The 21,530-nt window shown below is 43.5% G+C and overlaps 1 protein-coding gene across 9 annotated transcripts in view; it reads right to left on the bottom strand.

Annotated features, from left to right (window-relative positions):
- cntn1b (contactin 1b) overlaps positions 1-21,530 on the bottom strand; it is a 750,295-nt gene that overhangs the window by 237,533 nt on the left and 491,232 nt on the right. For all 9 annotated transcript variants that reach the window (XM_072552560.1, XM_072552558.1, XM_072552559.1 and 6 more), the window contains one exon: positions 7,239-7,397. In XM_072552560.1, coding sequence (XP_072408661.1) covers positions 7,239-7,397 — 159 coding nt within the window. The remainder of the gene's footprint in view (positions 1-7,238; positions 7,398-21,530) is intronic.

Below are 21,530 nucleotides of genomic sequence, written 5' to 3'. Positions count from 1 at the left end.
CATCAAATGTTTCTGAGCAGTAAGGGAAGCTGTGGCTACAATTGGATTTCATTGCAAAGCCCCAGAACTTACTTCCACTTATAAGCCATCATTCAATCTAATTTCTCCTTGAGAACTTTAGGTCATTATTATCTGACACTAAAGAACTTGATTCAGACAACTGCTTCCAAATTTCCCAATTGCTTCCAACTGTTCGCTGATCCACAGGAACATAGGAACACACAATATCGGAGACAGCCATTCAGCCATTTGAACCTGCTCCACTATTTAATATGATCATGGCTGATCATCTGATTTAGCACCCTCTTCCCAATTTCTCCCCATAACCCTTTGAAACCCTTTACCCCGAAGAACTATATCTAATTCCTTGACAACATTCAATATTTTGGCATCAACCACTTTTTGTGGCAGAGAATTCCACAGGCTCACCACACTTTGTGTACATTTTGTCTCATCGTGTTCGAATTTTATCGGCTTCTCTGAGATTCCCCCTCATTCTTCTAAACTCCGGTGAATATCATCCAAAACAATCCAGTGTCTCTTCATATGTCAGTCCTGCCATCCCAAGAGTCAATCTGGTAAATCCTCACTGCACTCTCTCTATAGTCAGAATATCCTTCCTCAGATAAGGAGATCAGTCAGATAAGGACTGCATGTAACATTCCAGCATTGGTCTCACCAAGTGCCTGCACAATTGCAGCAAGACACCTCTGCTCCTGCACTTGAATCCTTTTGCTCTGAAGGTCAACGTGCCAGTTGTCTTCTTCACAATGTGTTGACTTTCAATGACTGTGTAATAGGATACCGAGATCTTGTTGCATCTCCCCCTTTCCCAAGTTATCATCATTCAGATAATAACCTGCCTTCCTGCTTTTGCAAGCAAAGTGGATAACCTCACGTTTATCCACAATGTACTGCACTGGCCATGCATTTGCACAGTCACTCAACTTACCCAAATCTCACTGAAGCATCTCTGCACCCTACTCACATCTCCCCATCCCATCCAACTCTCTGTCATCTGAAAACTTGGAGGTATTATATTTAGCTTGCTCACCTAAACATACATCTCCATTAATGACGACCGACGTGACACTGACATTTTTTACAAACCCACCGACTCCCACAGCTACCTGGATTACACCTCTTCCCACCCTATCTCTTGCAAAAATGCCATCCCGTATTCCCAATTCCTCCGCCTCCGCTGGATCTGCTCCCAGGAGGACCAGTTCCACCACAGAACACACCAGATGGCCTCCTTCTTTACAGACCGAATTTCCCTTCCCACGTGGTTAAAGATGCCCTCCAACGCATCTTGTCTACATCCCACACCTCCGCCCTTAGACCCCACCCCTCCAACCGTAACAAGGACAGAACGCCCCTGGCGCTCACCTTCCAACCTACCAACTTTCGCATAAACCAAATCATCCGCCGGCATTTCCGCCACCTCCAAACAGACCCCACCACCAGGGATATATTTCCCTCCCCACCCCTTTCCGCCTTCCGCAAAGACTGTTCCCTCCGTGACTACCTGGTCAAGTCCACGCCCCCAAACAACCCACCCTCCAATCCTGGCACTTTCCCCTGACACCGCAGGAACTGTAAAACCTGTGCCCACACCTCCTCCCTCACCTCTATCCAAGGCCCTAAAGGAGCCTTCCACATCCATCAAAGTTTTACCTGCACAATCACTAATATCATTTATTGTATCCGTTGCTCCCAATGCAGTCTCCTTTACATTGGGGAGACTGGGCGCCTCCTAGCAGAGCGCTTTAGGGAATATCTCCAGGACTCCCGCACCAATCACCCACACCGCCCCAAAGCCCAACATTTCAACTCCCCCTCCCACTCTGCCGAGGACATGGAGGTCCTGGGCCTCCTTCACCGCCGCTCCCTCACCACCAGACGCCTGGAGGAAGAACGCCTCATTTTCCGCCTCGGAACACTTCAACCCCAGGGTATCAATGTGGACTTCAACAGTTTCCTCATTTCCCCTTCCCCCACCTCACTCTAGTTCTAAACATTCAGCTCAGCACTGTCCCCATGACTTTTCCGGACTTGTCCTACCTGCCTATCTCCTTTTCCACCTATCTACTCCACCCTCTCCTCCCTGACCTATCACCTTCATCCCCTCCCCCACTCACCCATTCTACTCTATGCTACTTTCTCCCCACCCCCACCCTCCTCTAGCTTATCTCTCCACGCTTCAGGCTCACTGCCTTTATTCCTGATGAAATCGACGTTTTGCCCGAAACGTCGATTTCGAAGCTACTTGGATGCTGCCTGAACTGCTGTGCTCTTACAGCACCACTAATCCAGAATCTGGTTTCCAGCATCTGCAGTTATTGTTTTTACCATACTGTAAAAAGAGCTGGGGTCCATGGACTGATCCTCGGGGCATACCGCTAGTCACTGCATGTCATTTGGAATAAGACCCTTTTATTTCTAGTCTTCATTTCCTGTCTGACAACCAATTCTCTATCCATGTCCGTACTACTCCAAATCCTACGTGCTTTAGTCTTATGTCAACCTCTTAGGTGGGATCTTATCAAAAACCTTTTGAAAGTCCAAGTGAACCACATCCACTGGCTCCTCCTTATCAATCTTCAAAGAATTCCAGTATATTTGTCAAGTCGGATTTCCCCTTTGTAAATCCATACTGATCCAGTCCTTGCACTGTTTTCCATATGCTCTGCTATTAAAACTTTTATAATGGAGTTTGGTGATTTCTCCATGACAAATTACAGGCTAACTGGATTATAATTTCCAGTTTTCTCTTTATTTCCTTTGATAAATTGTGGGGTTACATCAGTTACTTTCCAATCCAAAGATTGCTCTGAGAACCCCCCCATTCTGCTAAACTCCAGTGAATATTGTCCTAAACATTCCAATCCATGTCCTAGAGTACATAGAATCTTTGAAGGTGACCACCAATTAATCCACTATTTCTCGGCCCACTTGAGTACTCTGGGATGTAGACCACTGAGGTTTGGAGATTTATGAGCCTTTAATTCCATCAACTTCCTACCATCATTTTCCTCCCATTATTGATTTCGTTCTGTTTCCCTCTTCCCACTAAACCCTATATTCCTCAACATTTTTGAGACATTACTTATGTCCTCCTTTTGAAGACAGAATCAAGATATGTATTCAAGTGATCTGCTATCTCTCTGTCCTCAATTAAAACCTCCTCTGTTTCTGACTGTGAGGGACTATATTTGCCTTCATGGGCAGTTTTTCCTGTTCAAGGACCTAGAGAAGTTTTTCCAGTCAGTTTGTACATTACCCTCAAGCTTACTCTCACACTCTACCTCCTTCTCTCAATAAATCCCGCTCTTCCCCTTTGCTGAAATCTAAACTTCTCCCAATCCTCATGCCTGCTGCTTTTCTGGCCAACTTGTATGTCACTTTTTTGGATGTAATATTATCCCGCATTGCCATGGTTAGTTGTGGTCAGGCCACCATTCCCAGTTAATCTTTTGTGTCAGACTGGAGTGAAAAACTTTGGCAGTTCACCCACGTGCTCTTTAAAGGCTTGCTACTGCCTAACTACTTAGCTCAGTTGGCTGGATGGCTGGTTTGCAATACAGAGTGAACCCAACAGCATGGGTTCAATTCCCACACCAGCTGAAATTACCATAAAGGGTTCTCCATCTCAACTTCGCACCTTACATGGTGACCCTCAGGCTAAACACTGTCTCTGATAAAACTATGGTACTGCCATATTTTCCATCAACCCTATGATAAATTGTTCCCCAATAAATGCGCTTTTCCAGCAACACATTTTCAGCTCTGATCTCCAGCATCTGCAGTCCTCACTTTCTCCCCAATTTATCATAGCCAGCTCACGGCTATTACTATCGCAGCTTCCTTTATTTACATTCAAAATCTTAATCTGAGAACAACTATCTCACTCTCTATCATAATGAAGAATTCTATCATATTAAAGGTCACCCTTCCCATGGGGCCTCACACAGCCAGATTACCATCTAGATCCACCTGATATTCTTTTCCCTTGTAGTGAGGGAGTATTCCTTTTCATCAATTTTCTGTTTGGGTACTTTTGGGGTTTCTAAGCGTACCACTCCATTTATGCTATCCCTTCGAAACCATGTCCAAACTCTCACAGGAGAATCAGAGGAAGTGTAAAAGCAACAGAATTGGACTATTCAGTCACCCCGGCCTTTTAAATTAAATCATAGTTGATCCACACCTTGCCTCCATTTTCACATTCTTGATATCCTTGCCTAATAATAATGAAAATTTCAAATGACTGAGCAGGCACAGCAATTCCAGGAAGGGATTTCCACTGTCTTTTGTGCAAGGACGTATTTTCTGATTTGACTTTTGAAAAACCAATCCCTCATTTTGAAACTGTTTCCTTTTGCTTTCCAGACCCCACGGAGAGCTAAAACAAAGGGCATGTTGGGGTTTACACTAACTGTCATGGTGTGTAAGATTTGTAATGGAATTAATCAAATGAAACAGAATTGAATCCTGTTTCTCTTCATGTTGATGATTTGTGATTAGTGAGTTTGCTCTCTCTCACACACACACACACAAACATGTAAACACATGAGCAATGAGTTAGATAGTATTGCATCTACTAGACAATGAATCACCAACAAATGAAAGAATGAAATGGGATGACACACAAAACAAAAACAAGATAATGAAGTGGTCTGGTTCCAGACCAGCAACGTGAAGGTTGCATGATCAAATCTTACAGTGACTGGTTGAGAAGCTGAATCAAATATAGCAGGAATGGGAAATAAAAGCGCATTGCTTTTTCTGAATCTCCATGTCATGAAGAGACTCCATTACACTATATCAACCCAGGATGCATGACATCATTTAGAGAAGGAACCTTTACAATGGGTAATAAATGAGGCTCTGCCACTCTTAAACTGACAAGGGTTTCTCTAGATTTGTTGGGAGAGCTATATTACACTATTTTAATGCTTCAGCATTCAGGTTAAAGTGAGACTGTTTCAAAGTGAGCTTCTTTGACTCTGAAACTAGCCCCAAGTTTCAAGCAAAGGCAGTTCATCTGTTCCAGCTGGCCGTGGTCTTACATGCCGCCCCGTACGCTGGGAGTGACTTGCTGTGGCTTAACCAGTCTACACGTTCATGTCTTGTAGCAATCACACCGTGCCAGATGTCTGTATGTTCTCTTTTGCCCTTCACTCAGTGTGTGCCGATCATGTTGAAAGCTGTAGTTAAAGCAACAGTAAAAGCATGCGAACATTTCCCACTAGCTCCGCGCAAGTGCAGCTCCAGTACATGCTATTCAAGAGGCTGCTTTGAATGACTGCCATACATCTTGAATGTTGGATGAGTGTGGGTGGCTTGAATTCACTTCCAGTTAACAGTGAGCAATCATTGCTCCACGTGGCGAACATTAGAGTCCTAAGTATTCTCTATGACATCATTTTGCTCTCAATAGACACAGAAAATCTCTGAAGAGATAAATGTATATGGCAACTGCCAGTGTATTCCTTAACACAGGATAAACCAGACAAGGCAGGAGGTAGCTGATGCAGATTAACTCAGCCCTTTGATTCATTTCTTTATCATTCCTACATTAAGCAAATGCAGCCTGGGCTGGGCTAAGGCTCTGCAATTCAAACTGAAGTCCTGCGATCTACGAACTCCTGGTAAAAGAAGAGAAACGCAGACATTGTTTGAGGTCAGATCTGGACATGACAATAATGTGTTTCTTGCAGCTCATTTGGCATCTGAGACTGTTAACACATATGATGGCTGAAGGCACAATATTGGGAATGGATGCTTATTGAGAAAAGTGGGTGGAGTATTGGGAGTGACCATTGAATGTCCAGCCAACACAACCGTTAAACCGAATCTCATATTGAGTCTGGTTTAGAAACAGTTACCTTATAGGGCTATCGAGTTCAGATTTATCCTAGTCTGTGGAAATCTTATCAAAACATGTTGAGGCTTTAACTTTCTCTGATAGTTTGTCTTAATGCTTCTAGTTTAATAAGTGATTAAGATGGCTGACAAGAAATATAATCAAACACATTGTCCAATGCATGAACAGGGAGGTAAATCCCTTAATGAAAACCGAAAGAACTGTGGATGCTGGAAATCAGAAACAAAAACAGAGAATTGTTGGAAAAGCTCAGCAAGTCTGGCAGCATCCATGGAGAGAGAGGTGTAAACTCTGCACCCACATTCCACCCCCGCCCCCTTCACCCAATTGAAAGCCTTCCACATCCAGCAGAAAGTTACCTGCACATCCAAACACCTCATCTACTGTGCCCCTTGCTCTCGATGTGGCCTCCTCTATATTGAGGAGACAGGATGCCAACTCGCGGAATGTTTCAGGGAACCCCTCTGGGACAGACACACACACCAAACAACCTCACCGCCCTGTGGCCAACTCCCCCTCCCATTCCGCCAAGGACATGCAAGTCATGTGCATCCTCCACCGCCAAATCCAAGCCACCCAACACGTGGAGGAAGAACGCCTCATCTTCCACCTTGGGACCCTCCAACAGCACACCATTTTTCCAGTTTCCTCATCTCCCCTCACCTTACCCCAGAACCAACCCTCCAACTCGGCAATGCCCTCTTCAACTGTCCTACCTGTCCATCTTCCTTCCTTCCCACCTATCCGCTCCACCCTCTGCTCTGACCTATCACAGTCACCCCCCCCACCTGCATCCACCTATCGCAATCCCAGCTACTTTGCCTCCTGCCCTACCCCTTTCCTATTTATCTCTCAGCTCTACACCTGCCCTCCGCCCCCCACCCCACATTCCTGACGAAGGGCTTATGCCCGAAACGTCGACTCTCCTGCTCCTCGAATGCTGCCTGTCCAGCTGTGCTTTTCCTGCACCACACTTTTTGACTCCGTGGAGAGAAAGAGGAGTTAACATTTCAAATCGTCAGAGTTCTGAGGAGGGGTCACTGGACCTGAAACGTTAATTCTGATTTCTCCCCACAGATGCTGCCAGACCTGCTGAGGTAAATCCCTTATTTGTCAGGATTATTTCAATTCCCATCATGCTCCCCTTCCCTCTGCCACATCCTGAAAGAAGTTACAGTACTCCCTACATCATTGGGTTTTCAACACCTGAACACATAAAGCATGATTAACACAAATGTACACTTGCTGGATTTTGAATTATAAAAATGAACCAGAACTTATTGCAACATTCCAGGCTGTGTTTTTCTCGTTCAATTCAAGACTCTTGTATAAAGTGGCAGGGACTGACCTGTTTTGGCATCTTTCCATTCATCAGAATCGAAAAATTTCTGCCGGATGGTGTACTTCGAGATCGGGCTGTGGTTGTCAGTCCCTCTACTCCAGGTCAAGGTCACAAAGGTGTCTCCAATATTCTCAACTCGCACCCCTCCAGGGGGTCCCGGGGGACCTGAAAGAAAAGATTCACAAAGGGACAAATGATGTTCCAGTTACACAGAGCCCAGTAAGCAATCAGTGCAGGAAATTATCAATAGATGCTTTTCTCACCCATTACTGAAGGTCATCAGAGGCTCATAATAAGGATCATTGCAAACAGCATGAAAAACACCACATTTTAAAAAAAAGATGGAATCTTTTCTGACTTATCCTGCATGTTGCAACCCACTTTTAAGAAGCACCGATTGATGCATTCAGTGGACAGTAAGCTGCCACAAGCAAGAGCTAAGAATTGCCAGAAACAACAAACAAAGTAATATTCAGCAGATGGCAAAAGATTGAGTCTAGTTGTAGCATGGATTGCACTGAGAGTTCGAATGTTGTTAAAATCACATGACCCCAGATTGTAGCCCAACAGGTTTAATTGGAAGCACTAGCTTTCGGAGCGCTGCTCCTTCCTCAGGTGGTTGTCAAGGAGAGGTGCTCCGAAGGCTAGTGCTTCCAAATAAACCTGTTGGACTATAACCTGGCATTGTGTGATTTTTTACTTTGTCCACACCAGTCCAACACTGGCATCTCCAGTTCAAACACTGCACTTGTTAAATGAAAAATATAATATTGTGCCTTTTTTTCCCATCATGACAGACCACAAGGCATTGCACAGGAAAAATTGGACAACAAACAGGGAAGTGGAAAGGAAAGTCAGTGGGTGGCCAAAGTGGGAGTGTCATGGAGAGAAAGATCAGCAGGGTAAAGAGGGTTCAGGGGAGCACTCTGAGTGCAGAGGTTGAATGCTGAACCCCTAAAGGAGATGTGCAAATGAAATGTATCTTCTGGAAATGGGGATGGAGACGGTTTCATCAAAATCACAGAGGGACTTTAACTCTGTCCAGTCACCCTGCTGGACAAAGACTGATAAATAAGCATTCATCTAAGCTGAGCATTGTACTATCCTGCAGGTAGCTGTGAGAAGCTGCATGAAACAATAACCTGTGAACATGCATGTTAAGGTAGCAGGAAACACGTTCTCTGCCCATAACAACTCTGTCTCAAAAACAACTGCTTTATCAATTTTTTTTGTTGGTAAGAAGTATAAAACAGACACGCAATGGGTCAAACAACTTCCTTCTGTATTATATATTTCAGTGAAAGAAAAACAGGCCTGTAATAAATATTTATTTCAGTACAGCCTCTAGAGTCTCAAAGTGTAATGGTACGTGTGTGGAACTGTTGCAAAACTGCATTGTGAGAGTTTTACTCTCTTTTTGGGATTACAATTCAGTGACCTGGTGAGGTCATACTCTTATCACTCTGGTCCCACAGAATAGTGAAAAACAATTTTAGTTTTTCACACTGTCTCTTAAATGTTTACACATCTGAAAGGTGCACTGAGAGTTGTACAATATTTTACAGATCTAAGATCACTTAAAATTTACAGCACAGAGACAGACTATATGGCTCAACTAGTCGACACGAATGTTTATGCATAGATATATATACACATATATCCTCCCACTTCATCCACCAGTTTTCAACATTGTACTATTACCTTCCCTTTAGGTACAGGCCTAGTTTTCTTTGAACACGTTTACAATTGCAGCATTTTTCTCCACTAAATCCTGAGATAGTGGGCTTCACACTCTAACAGCTTGCTGAGCAAAGAAAATTCTCTTATTTCCTGCTTGAGTTTATTAGAAACTATCTGGGATTTATGGCTGCCATTTTTGCTTTCTGTCACAAGTGGAACTTGTCATCCATATCTTTCCTGCCTAATGTTTTTATAACTTATCAGATTGCTGCCCAGACTTTTCTGCTCTAAACAAAAAATATTGCCGCAATCTCGCAGCTCTAGATCCATTCTTTGAATGCTTCCCCTCAAATATTTAACTCGATTGAGCAAACAATTGGCTAATGAAGTTCAATCGGCAAGAAGACACCTCCAACAGTATAGCACTCCCTCAGCATTTCACCAGGAGCAGAAACTTTGCTTCTGTACAATCTTCTGCATCAAAGGCTAGAAGTGTGACCAACTGAGTCTCAGTTGACATTAAAGATGTCTAGAAATTGAGACATTGGTGAAAAGGTGGACTGGTGGACATGATCTTTGAACAAAGGGGCCACCTTTCAGGCCACAGAATTATTTCCCAATCAAATGAAAATGAATGAAATTGGAAAAAAGGCTCTGTTTAAATGAGGACATTAAATGAGTCAACAGGCTTAAATGGACCACTGTGACTGTGACTACTCAAGAGTAAAGACTATTCAAGAGTAACGAGGATATGAATGATGTGACCAAGTAAGACTGATTTGGCCTGAATGTTATGTTTTAAATCATTCCCCAAACCCACTCTCACAACAAGGGTGGTTCACAACCATACTCAAGTCTAACAGTTTCTAATTGATGCATAAACTTTTCATCTTTTCATCCTTCATCTCAGGCAGAAAGGTCTCAACTCAGGCATGCCAGTCAAGACTGGTAAGGAGCCACAGATGCCTACTTGAACATTCTGAGGACTATCCTATGCCAGCTTCCGCAGTAGCCATTGGGTGGACTAAACGGGCAGTATGTTTGCCATGTGGGCAGCAGGGGTGAGACTGATGACTTGATGTGGTCTTACAGCAAGATGCCCCCCACTGTATCGCCACCAAGCATGACACACTGCCTCTCTGTGTGTCTGTGCTGAAGAGTGTGTCAATGTAGCAGTCTGAACTGCTGAGTCTCTATGAGGCATAGCAATGGCAATGCAAGGCAAATGTGCAATGGGTGGTTAGTGAGCAAGTGGTACGACGCCAATAAGTAGCCTTGAAATGTAGCCTCACCCGATTGTTGATTGGGTGTCTGTCCATTCATGTATAGTATTCCTGCTGTAGCCATTCAATGCTTGCTGCTGGTGTGCCTTGCAATGCAGGTCTACGCTTGTGTGTGGCACTGCCATGTATCAGACAGGGTCAGGAGAGGTTGGTAAATCCCAGTATCTATGGAGGACTGGTGCATGCACTGGACTCCATGGTTCGTGCTGAGAGATGCACTGTTTTGGTTGCACCAGCTGCATATTCTGGTTTCCAGGTAATTTATTTCTTAACATCTGGTGTGTCTGACACGTTTGCTAAGATAGAAAGCTGAATAGAGTTGTGCAGTTAACAAGGCATTTAACAAGCAATAACTCCCTTGAATTGACAACTCAGCACTGCCTAGTGAGAAACTTGCCTCCCCGCTTGTTGAATGTTTAAAATATGGAGCGAGCAGATCCCAACATTGAGACTCAGCTGCTCAATCATCAGATTCAACTGCAAATCTTGCCGTAGCTTACATTACTCAGACCTCTATAAGATTTCACACCAAAGATCAGTTTATCCCAGCCTTAACTGAACGCATTCACTGTACGCTACAATCATTTGGTGCAGAGAACTCCAAAGAGTGACAACCCTTTGAGGGAAAATATTTCCCATCTCATTTTCACATGCCCATTCCATATTCAGACGCTGTGCCCCTCACGACTTAGATGCCCTGGCCAGTGGAAACAATTTCTCAGCATCCCTTCAGAATCTTGTATGTTCCAAGGAGATTATCTTTTATACTTCTAAACAAAAATGAACTTAGGCTCACTTTGCTGAGCCTCTCTTCACAGGGTCATCGCCTCATCCCAAGGTGATCTTTTGCAAGGAGAAAGTGAGGACTGCAGATGCTGGAGACCAGAGTTGAGAGTGTGGTGCAGGAAAAGCACAGCAGGTCAGGCAGCATCCGAGGAGCAAGAGAATTGACGTTTCGGCCAAGAGCCCTTCATCAGAAATGTAATCTTTTGCTATACTGTGCACAGTACTCCAGATACTGTCTCACCCAAATCTTGTTCATTTGTGAAAAAACTTGTATCCTGCATCATCAATACACTTGCAATAAAGGTCAAAATGCCATTTCCCTGCCTAAATATCTGGTCTATCTACATGCTACCTTCCAACATGCTTGCTCTATCTACATGCATATCTTGCATCCAAACACTTTGGACATCATGTTTCATGCTTGTAAAAGTATGTTACAAGATGAAGACTACTCCATCTGCCATTTTGTTGCCCATTCACTTAACCTGCCAATATCTCTTTGTAGGGTGTCTTTGTCGTCCCCACAGCTTAACTTCCCACCTAGACTTGTATCATCAGCAAAAACAGATACATTACTCTCTGAATCTTCAGCTTACTCATTAATGTTGATTGGAAATAGCTGACAGCCCAGTACCAACACTTATGACAATCCAATATTCACCATGTGCCAAACTGAAAATGCCCTGGCTTATGCTCATTAAGAAAATAAAGCAGAGTAAATGGTCTATCTTGCAATGTCATGTTTTATCTTCAACCCCATTATTCACTGAATGACAGCCCAAATATTCTACCCCTGCTTCAGGCAATATTGTGCCACAGTCCTGGCTTAGTGAGAGTTCCAAAAAGATCAGACTGGAACAAAACAGCTCTAGCAATCAATGAAATTACTGGAAGGGTTCAACTAAAGGTTCACTGTGGCTCAGCTGATGGCACATTTGCCTCTGAATTATTGATAGTCAGGGTTTCCTGGAGCAGGACTTGAGTGCTACACACAAGGCTAACACTTCAAGATGGTGTGCGAACACTGCACTTTTCAACGGGCTGCCTTTCAACCAAGGTGTTAAAGCAGAGCTCTGTCTGCTCAGGTGAAAGTAAAAGATCCAAAGGCAGTATTTTGAAGAGGAGCATGGGAGTTATCCCCAGAGTGCTGCCAATCCTGACCATTCAATTAGCAACATAGAACGAGTTCTCTTGTCATTATCATGTTGCTTTTCATGGGAGTTTGCTGCATAAATACGGGTAGTTCTTCTATAAGCCAATGTTTATGCTCTTGTGTAACCCCGCAGTGCAGAAGAATTGTGCTTTAGAAACAGCAATTAAACAGTTGGCGATGTAATTGCGTCACAGCCAAAACCTGTATTAAATGTTCACGCTTTAGAAACTGTGTCCTCAATTTGTCATCGCGTTACGGTGAATGTAAGACACGTTATAGCAAAACGACCTGTATACCTGACTATGTTTCCTATATTATAACAGTAACTACACTTTAAAAAGTACTTCATTGGGTAGAAACGTGATTTGGAATGCCTGGTAGCAATGAGAGGAGTTATAGACGTTAAAGCAACTTTCAAAATGTGTGTCATAGGTTCACTCCCAGTATATTGGATCATGAATATCAAAATTCATACACTGCCATTCGGATTGAAATGTTCTTCAACCATGATTTAACATTGAAGATAAATGAAATCTTGAGTTTTTAAATTTACCACTGCTATATAGGAACAATACACCGGTCAGAGGGGCGAGAACATTCAGAGAGTTAGAGGAAGGATATTATTAAGCTGAAGAGGGTTTAGAAGAGAGTTACCAGGATGTTGCCGGGAGTGAAAGGTTTGAGTTATAAAGAAAGGCTGGATAGGCTGGGACATTTTTTTCACTGCAGTGTAGGAGGTTGAGGGGTGACCTTATAGAAGTTTATAAAATAATGAGAGTTATAGGTAGGGGTTAATGGTAGGGGACTTTCCCCTAGGATGGGGAATTTCAAGACTAGGGGATATGTTTTTAAGGAGAGAGGAGTTAGATATAATAAAGGCATGAGGTGTAAATTTTTTTTACATAGAGAATGGTTTGCATGTGGAATGAATTTCCTCAGGAAGTGGTGTATATTGGCAAATTACAACAATTAAGGGATATTTGATTGAGTACTTGAATAGGAAAAGTTTGGGATATGGGATGGGAGCTGGCAGGTGGGACTAGTTTAGTTTGGGATTATGTTTGGCTTGAATTGTTGGACCGAAGGGTCTGTTTCCATATGGCTCTATGACTTTGAATCTATGAGACATGACGGGCCAAACTGTCACCTTCTTATCCTGTAGCAAATCTATAATCATTCACAGAGTATTTCAGTTACTATCCCGGTGGACACTATAGGCTTTTGACTTTGGTCTAACAATGTACTTGAAAGTATTTCAACCGAAGACATATACCATCGGTTTATCCAGTGCTGTGGATTCTTCTGTTGTAATGAGCATATTTAGCATCAAAAGGAAGTCAATTCAATATGAATGTGAAAGAGTTTGGGGTAATTTTCAACTATGTACTCAGGCAGTCTGGATAACGTTAGAAACGTTTTAACTAACAGCCTAGATGAGGAGCATCTCAATTTCTTTGGTCACAGTAGAGGCACTTCAAAACCAAGATTGAATGGCAAAAACATCAGGCAGAATTTTAAGGGGAGTGCAGACTGCTTGTGCAGCCACACCATCTGAAAGGAACCTGGATGGTCAGGGTAAAATGGATCAGAGTGGGATTTCCACCATGCAGCCTCACTCTTTGGAGCTGCTGGCCTTTCTGTTGGTCTGGCAGTTGCTGCAGAGCTGGAAGCTCACTAGTGGACACTGCTGGCATGGCAACTAGCCCTGAGTCGGCTCGATGAGTCTGCATAATCCCAGGGTTTTGGACAGGAAGGGATTTGTTCAGCTGAGGGATGGTCATGTCAGGGGTAGAAAGTAGCAATTTTGGTGACCAGGTGTGCAGGAGAGGAGTGGTGCCACCTTGTAGGTTGACTTTCACATATCAGGGGCAACTTCCTTCCCACCCATTTAAAACCTGTTTTAAAAAAATACGTGGTGCCTTCTCTGGCCCACCAACCAGACAATGGCCTGGGCAGCATGTTATTGGTGTAAATTAGCTCTGTTAACAATTCAAATTGCAAAACTCAGTACACCAGAGCAGAACTTTCAGGTCATATGATGTTCTTCCCACAGTCCTGTCACTACAGAAAGCACTGGGAGTCCATTTTAAGTGAGTCTCTTTATATCCCAGTGCTTTCAAGTGGTGAAGGCACTAAATTTGGAAAACAGATGTTCCTTGACTCATAACATATGCGCCATCTCCTTGCAACCTGTCATTAGCCATGTGCCATTTTGTACATAAATGGTGACTGCAGCAGTAGTTTTCCAATTACCCAGGAGGTGCAGGGACAGGAATTCTGAATGACCACACAACATAAAATGGAAAATTCCACTTACTGCCAGTGCGTTACTGGCAAGATGTAACACACATTGATGCACCAGTCACATCAGTGTGCATTTTCACAAATGTAACAACCCCGAAATGAAACACATGACGTTCATGCCAAAAATACATTTTGTTCCACTTCACCATTTGTTTCCTCTCATTACATCTCAAACTTCACATTTGGTGAGTGAGTTCCCAAGGGGGTCCAGTTAAATGACAGGTAACTGCCTCATTATCTTCCAGAACAGCAGGGTTAACACATTTGAAATAAGGACAGCATTTCGGTTTGTAAGCTGCATGCATGACTTTACCCGTTTTTCCAGGTTCACATATGGAAAATGGTGAATATCCTGCAATTGGGGAGTTCAATTTAACTAAAATGTGGAGGATGGTCAGGAGACATGTCCGAACAGACATTTGATGGAACAAAGATGATTTTACTATTAGGAACTGTTGTGCAGGTCACTGAAGCAGTTTTCCCAATAAGAACTGCAAAATACTTGAAATGTAGAGGAAGAAATGAGCTATAAGAAGATTGGGTAGAGACATGATGGGTTTAATGGCTCCCCTCTGTGCCGTAAACCTTTGTGGCTTGATGAAAAACAACAAGGGGCGGCACGGTGGCTCAGTGGTTAGCACTGCTGCCTCACAGTGCCAGGGACCCGGGTTCAATTCCAGCCTCGGGCGACTGTCTGTGTGGAGTCTGCACATTCTCCCCGTGTCTGCGTGGGTTTCCTCCGGGTGCTCTGGTTTACTGGCCATGCTAAATTGCCCAGAGTGTGACATGCATTCCGTCAGAGGGAAATGGGTGTGGGTGGGTATACTCTTCAGAGGGTCGGTGTGGACTTATTGGGCTGAATGGCCTTAAAGATAGTGGAGTCAAGGGTTATGGCGATAAGGCTGGAACAGGATACTGATTGGGAAAGATCAGCCATGATCACATTGAATGGCGGTGCAGGCTCGAAGGGCTGAATGGCCTACTCCTGCATCTATTGTCTATTGTCTATTGTTTCCACACTGTAGGGAATCTAATCTAAAATTCAGCGCAGAGGGAGAGGACTTGCATGGGCATGGATTGAGCCTGCATGGGAACTTTCCAGATGAAGGCCTAGTCCACACCATTTTGTTGATTATAGCATTAAACCAGCGGCTATCAGATGGGCCACGCTTTGTTTGTGCTAAATAGTTTCATTAAAATACCAACGTCTTAAAGTATGTATATGATTAACAGCTGTATGTGTCCTACATTTTGAAAATTATGAATGACCATTAGTGGCCAGTTTTGCAGTTATTAGCGATGCACTTTGATTTCCTTTGGTTTGGTTCACTTTCCAAGCATTTTGAATGGGACTCCTGAGGCTTCTGCCTTTCCACTCAAATTTCCTGTCACTGAACCATCCAAACAGCTCAGCAATCTCTAACGGGCATCTGGGACCAGTGTGAGCAGGGCAAGAAACTGCATACCCCTTGAACCAATCAAATTCCACAGTCAAACTGAAGACTCCTCCCTGGCACTCAAAATCTAAACCAGTAAGTATTAATTGCAAGAATTCATTTCATGCTAAATCTCGTACAGCAAGAAAGTCAGCAAGAAATACAGCAATAATACATCAAGAAATAATGGTTGGATTAACAGAGAGAGTTAAAGATGCAGCAAGGGAAAGTAAACAGCAATCTTTTAATTGCTTCAATACTGTATGGGCAAGATAATTAAAAGCTGAAGGATTGTGGCACACACTCGCACAAGTTGATTTTCAGTGCCAGAGTTGTTACTTAACAGTAATTATGACTAGAAGAAAGTGAGGACTGCAGATGCTGGAGATCAGAGTCGAAGAGTGTGGTGCTGGAAAAGCATAGCAGGTCAGGCAGCATCTGAGGAGCAGGAGAATCGACGTTTCAGGCAATAGCCCTTCATCAGGAATCGAGTGTTATAATGACTACTACACTAGGCCTAGGATTTACATTGCCTACAGTCCAGGTCTATCCGATAACTGTTCAATGCACTTGAGAGAAAACAGCTACACTGAGAGATACCATTCGCACATTGCTTCTGGAGGACCAGGGAAACACAGGATTCTGCATTTGACTGTAATCTGCAGATTGATTGCACTTGCTATAAACAATCTACCTAAATAACAATGACTGCTGTTGGCCCTATTGTTATTTCTGTTGAAAGAAACAGCTTAATGAGCTTGAATACAAGGACTTGGAAAAATAGTCAATAGATATCACTTATCTATGTACACAGTATGTGTAGACATTTAGCCACAAATGTGTTGCACACCCCTTATTATATTGTAACTAAAACATGTTTTATTCTTCAGCTTCCTTTCTAAATTAAACACATGTCATAACACTGCCATTTTACAAGCACAGAATACCCCAGTATGTATCATGGGATCTCCTCTCTCACAGGGACAGGATATCCCAGACTATAAACCATAAGGATCACACAAGAACCAAATCCTTTAATGCAGGCAGTTACCCACATACTATCTTCCCATTACACGCTACCAAGTCTGGCACCTACACTTCCGTGTGGACCATTTCATTAAGTCAGTATTATTGTAGCTAAGCTTTTAAAATGCGGGACAGTCCTTATTTAAGATTTAGCAGTGTTATAATGACTTTGGAGTTCAACCCAATGAAATGTGGTCTATATTAGTGAGGTTGCCAGTTTATATTTAAGCATTCTGAAACTCAAATTTTCTTACATAATCCTCAATGAAAGGCATGTGTTGGCCATGCAAACTGTAGACCACAAGAGAGAAAAAGACTTTAATGAAAGAATGAAACACCAATAAAACTAACTAAAGAGCTTCATTAAAGAGAAAATCTGAAAGATGTGGGGTTAGGAAGTGATGCTCTTCCTTCATACTTGGTGAAAATCACTAGGACTAGCCATGGTACCAACGTCGCCATCTCTTCCTGATGAAACAACACTGTTCAATCGCTTCCTCGCCATAATGTTCAAACCCTACTCTCCCTCACAAAAGCTCATTTGATTAATTTCAATTGTTTGCAAAGAAGGGCCACCCTGGCTTCCGAAGTATGGACTGCCTTCTCTACTTTCGCCTAACTTCCAAATGCTTGAGCTGGCATCTGAAATGTCATCAACTCAATGCAGCGTTTGATAATGACAACTATATCACAGCCTATAGGAATGGGAAGCAGCGTGGGAGGGGGTAGGGCAGTTGGGGGAGACATGTGGGGCAGAGGAATAGCGTGGAGAAAGGGTGTGGCGAACATAGAGCTCTAGTTTGAACCCACAGCAGTGTACACAGCTAGAGTTGGCCATACATTAACCACCTGGGAAAGTGATACAAGGGAACAAGTTAGAAGAATGAACACCTCAATAAAGACAGGTACCTCAATCCTCCTCCGAAATTACTCCTTGCACTATATCTCCCATCTCTTGCTTGAGGCAAGAAACTACCCAAGACAGATAACATATCCTGATGTAAAATTAAGCGGTAAGCTACCTGGATTGTCCCACTTCTGTTGTGTAGTGATTCAGTCCTGATTTATACAATACAAAGTGTCATTTTGCTGAGATTTAGTTATTGATTTCCCTAACCACCAGTCTTGCTCTCACTTTAGGTATTCAGTCTGGCTGTGGGTCAGTGCACATGTTTGTTTCTAGATGGAAAGGTTATCGGGAAAATAGCCTCCCCCTGAAGCTTTGCTTTTTTCAGCTCACAGTATTTTTGGACTCTGTTTTTCACTTGTCTGTCAACAGTTGCTTGAGGAAGACTTCAGGGAAGCATTTAATGGACTCCACGCTGATTCTTTCAGGTCTGTGAAAAGGCTGTCTGACTGAAAGACACATTTCACTAACAGGAAGGCTCCTCTATTCTGAGCTTTGATGCCTGTGTCTTACTCCGGGCAGCATCACACCGCCTTCCTTGAAAGCTCCCACCAAGACTCGCGTCGCCGACCCACAAGTTTACTTTGTGCTTCATGCGTGTCCTTTGCCTCGCTCAGAGGGTAATGAGGGGGACTGACCTCTGGATGAAGTTACAAGCTAAAAGTGGCAGAAGACTGTGGGAAGTGGAGCAGTGGTCACACATGGTCACAGTTTGTTATCTCATCTGGCAACCAGCCTGCAGTTTCTGTCAAACGCTGCTCAAAGGTGCTGATGGCTTTTCACCACAGCAATCCTTTGATGTACAGAGATAGCTGCTGCCTTAAGAACTGGCCTGAGCTGCAATGAATAAACTGGGAACTTGCTTATGCTTTATCAATGCTTTCTGCAGCTACTGAGAACCGAAACAGACCCCTTTGGACAATTTGTCCACGCCAACCAGATGTCCCAATCTGACTTAGTCCCATTTGCCAGCATTTAGCCCAAATCCCTTTTAAACCCATCCTTTTCATGTAACTATCTAGCCACCTTTTAATGTTGTAATTGTACCAGCCTCCACCACCTCCCCTCGCAGCTCATTCCATGCACGCACTAACATGAAAAAGTTATCCCTCAGATCCTTTTTAAATCTTCCCCTTCTCACCCTAAATACATGCCCTCTAGCTTTGGACTCCCCATCCCTAGGAAAAAGATCTTGGCTATTCACCATATCTATGCATATCATGATTTTATAAACCTCTCTAAGGTTACCCCTCAGCCTCTGACTGTCCAAGCCCCAGTCTATTCAGCCTCTCCCTATTAAACCCTCCAAACCCTTACAAAATCTTTGGAAATCTCTCCTTTCAAGTTTAATAGCATGCTTCCTATAAAAGGGCAATCAGAGTTGTACGCAGTATTCTAATAGTGGTCTCGCTAATATCCTGTACAACCACAACATGGGATCACAGCTCCTTTCCTGAATATTCTGACCAATGAAGGCAAGCGTGCCAAACGCCTTCTTCCCCACCTTGTCTACCTACAACTCCACTTCCAGAGAACTATGCAACTAGAACAAAGAACATTACAGCGCAGTACAGGCCCTCTGGCCCTCAATGTTGCACCAACCTGTGAAACCAATCTGAAGCCCATCTAACCTACAGTATTCCATTTTCATCCTGATCAAGATGAGAGTGGTGCTGGAAAAGTACAGCAGGTCAGGCAGCATGCAAGGAGCAGGAAAATCGACATTTCGGGAAAAGCCAGGAATGCTGCCTGACCTGCTGTGCTTTTCCAGCACCACTCTAATCTTGACTCTGATCTCCAGCATCTGCAGTCCTCAATTTCGCCTATTTTCATCTGGATGTCTAAATGCCCTTAAAGTTGACAAATCTACTACAGTAGCAGGCAGGTTGTTCCACACCCCTACTAGACTCTGAGTAAAGAAACTACCTCTGACATCTGTCGTATACCTATGATTCCTCAATTTAAAGCTAAGCTTCCTCATTACACCATCACCATCTGAGTAAAAAGGCTCTCACTGTCCACTCTATCTAACCCTCTGATCATCTTGTATGTTTCAATTAAGGCACCTCTCAACCTTCTTCTCTCCAATGAAAATAGCCTCAAGTCCCTCAGCCTTTCCTTGTAAGACCTTCCCTCCATACCAGGCAACATCCTAGTGAATATCCTCTGCACCCTTTCCATAGCTTCCACATCCTTCGTATAATGCGGTGACCAAAACTGTATGCAATACTCCAAGTGCGGCCGCACCAGAGTTTTGTACAGCTGCAGTATGACCTCGTGGTTCCGAAACTCAATCCATCTACTAATAAAAGCTAACACAACATATGCCTTCTTAACAACACTATCAATCTGGATGGCAACTTTCAAGGATCTATGCACATGAACTGCACTCCTAGGTCTCTTTATCCAGCAATGCTCCCCAGGATCCTACCACTTACTGTACAGATCCTGCCGTGGTTTGTCTTACCAAAGTGCAACACCTCACATTTCCCTAAATTAAACTCCATCTGCCAGTCCTCAGGCCATTGGTGAAGCATTTTGCTTGTTTATGTGAAACTTAATTTAAAATTGCTTTTACTCTTTCATTGGATGTGAGCATCTTTGGTAAGGCCTGTATTTGTTGCCCGTCCCTAAATGCTCCATTTGCTTCCCATTACGTGTGATAACTTAACTAGACTTCAAATTTCATTCACCTTTTTGGCATCTCAACACACGGATTATATAAAGAGAGTTCCCAGAAGACTTGTTCAAACTATTCCGAATGCAAATCAGAAATATGCGTTGAAAATGTACAATGGTAGTGCTTTGTCAAGTGCTGAGTCGGTGCAGCACGGTGGTTCAATGGTTAGCACTGCTGCCTCACAGAGCCAGGGATCCGGGTTCAATTCCAGCCTCGGGTGACTGTCTTATTGGAGTTTGCACATTCTCCCCGTGTCTGTGTGGGTTTCCTCTGGGTGCTCTGGTTTCCTCCCACAATCCAAAGATGTGCAAGTTAGGTGGATTGGCCATGCTAAATTGTCCATAGTGTTCAGCGATGTGTAGGTTAGATGCATTAGTCAGGGGAAAACGTAAACTGATAGGGTAGGGGAATGGGTCTGGGGGGGGATACTTTTCAGAGGGTCGGTGTGGACTGAATGGCCTGTGTCCAACAGTAGAAATTCTACGATTCCTCCTGGTTCTCACCAATATTTATAGCTCAACCAAAACAGACAGTTTGGTCAGGTGTCTTGACATTAGTGGGCTGTTCCTCTGCACAGCTGGCTGCTGTTTTCCTGTCAGGTTCAATGCTGCTTTTTCCTCTGAAGTTTCTTTCAGCTATAAAGCACCTTGGGACGTTCTGACAATGTGAAAAGCGCTGCACAAGCACCCTGTTGAAAACACATTGCCAGTGCAACACTCCGTCAGAGGTGACCCTGACGTGTGCAGGAGGCTCTGGAGTGGAACTTTGACCTATAGCCTCCTAGCTCAGAAGCCAGATTGTTACCCAAGTCACACTTAGAGAAGGACTATCAAAGGCTATCTTTTGAATAGCCACAAACAGCAGCATTTTGCAGGAAGACCAACAATACTGACCAACATAAAATTATGTCTTTGAGTAAAGTGGGAGTTGCGTCAAGTTTGGTGCATCGATTCTCACAGTCAGGCTGAGCGGGTTCTCTCTCCATATCTTACCAAACTTGCTGCAAGAATTGGCATTTCAACATTCATAACTGATTATCGCAT

This window comes from Chiloscyllium punctatum, chromosome 32, assembly GCF_047496795.1.
Source record: "Chiloscyllium punctatum isolate Juve2018m chromosome 32, sChiPun1.3, whole genome shotgun sequence".
Lineage (NCBI taxonomy): Eukaryota > Metazoa > Chordata > Chondrichthyes > Orectolobiformes > Hemiscylliidae > Chiloscyllium > Chiloscyllium punctatum.
Note: the sequence above shows the minus strand (reverse complement) of the source record. Positions and strands in the feature narration are given on the sequence as shown.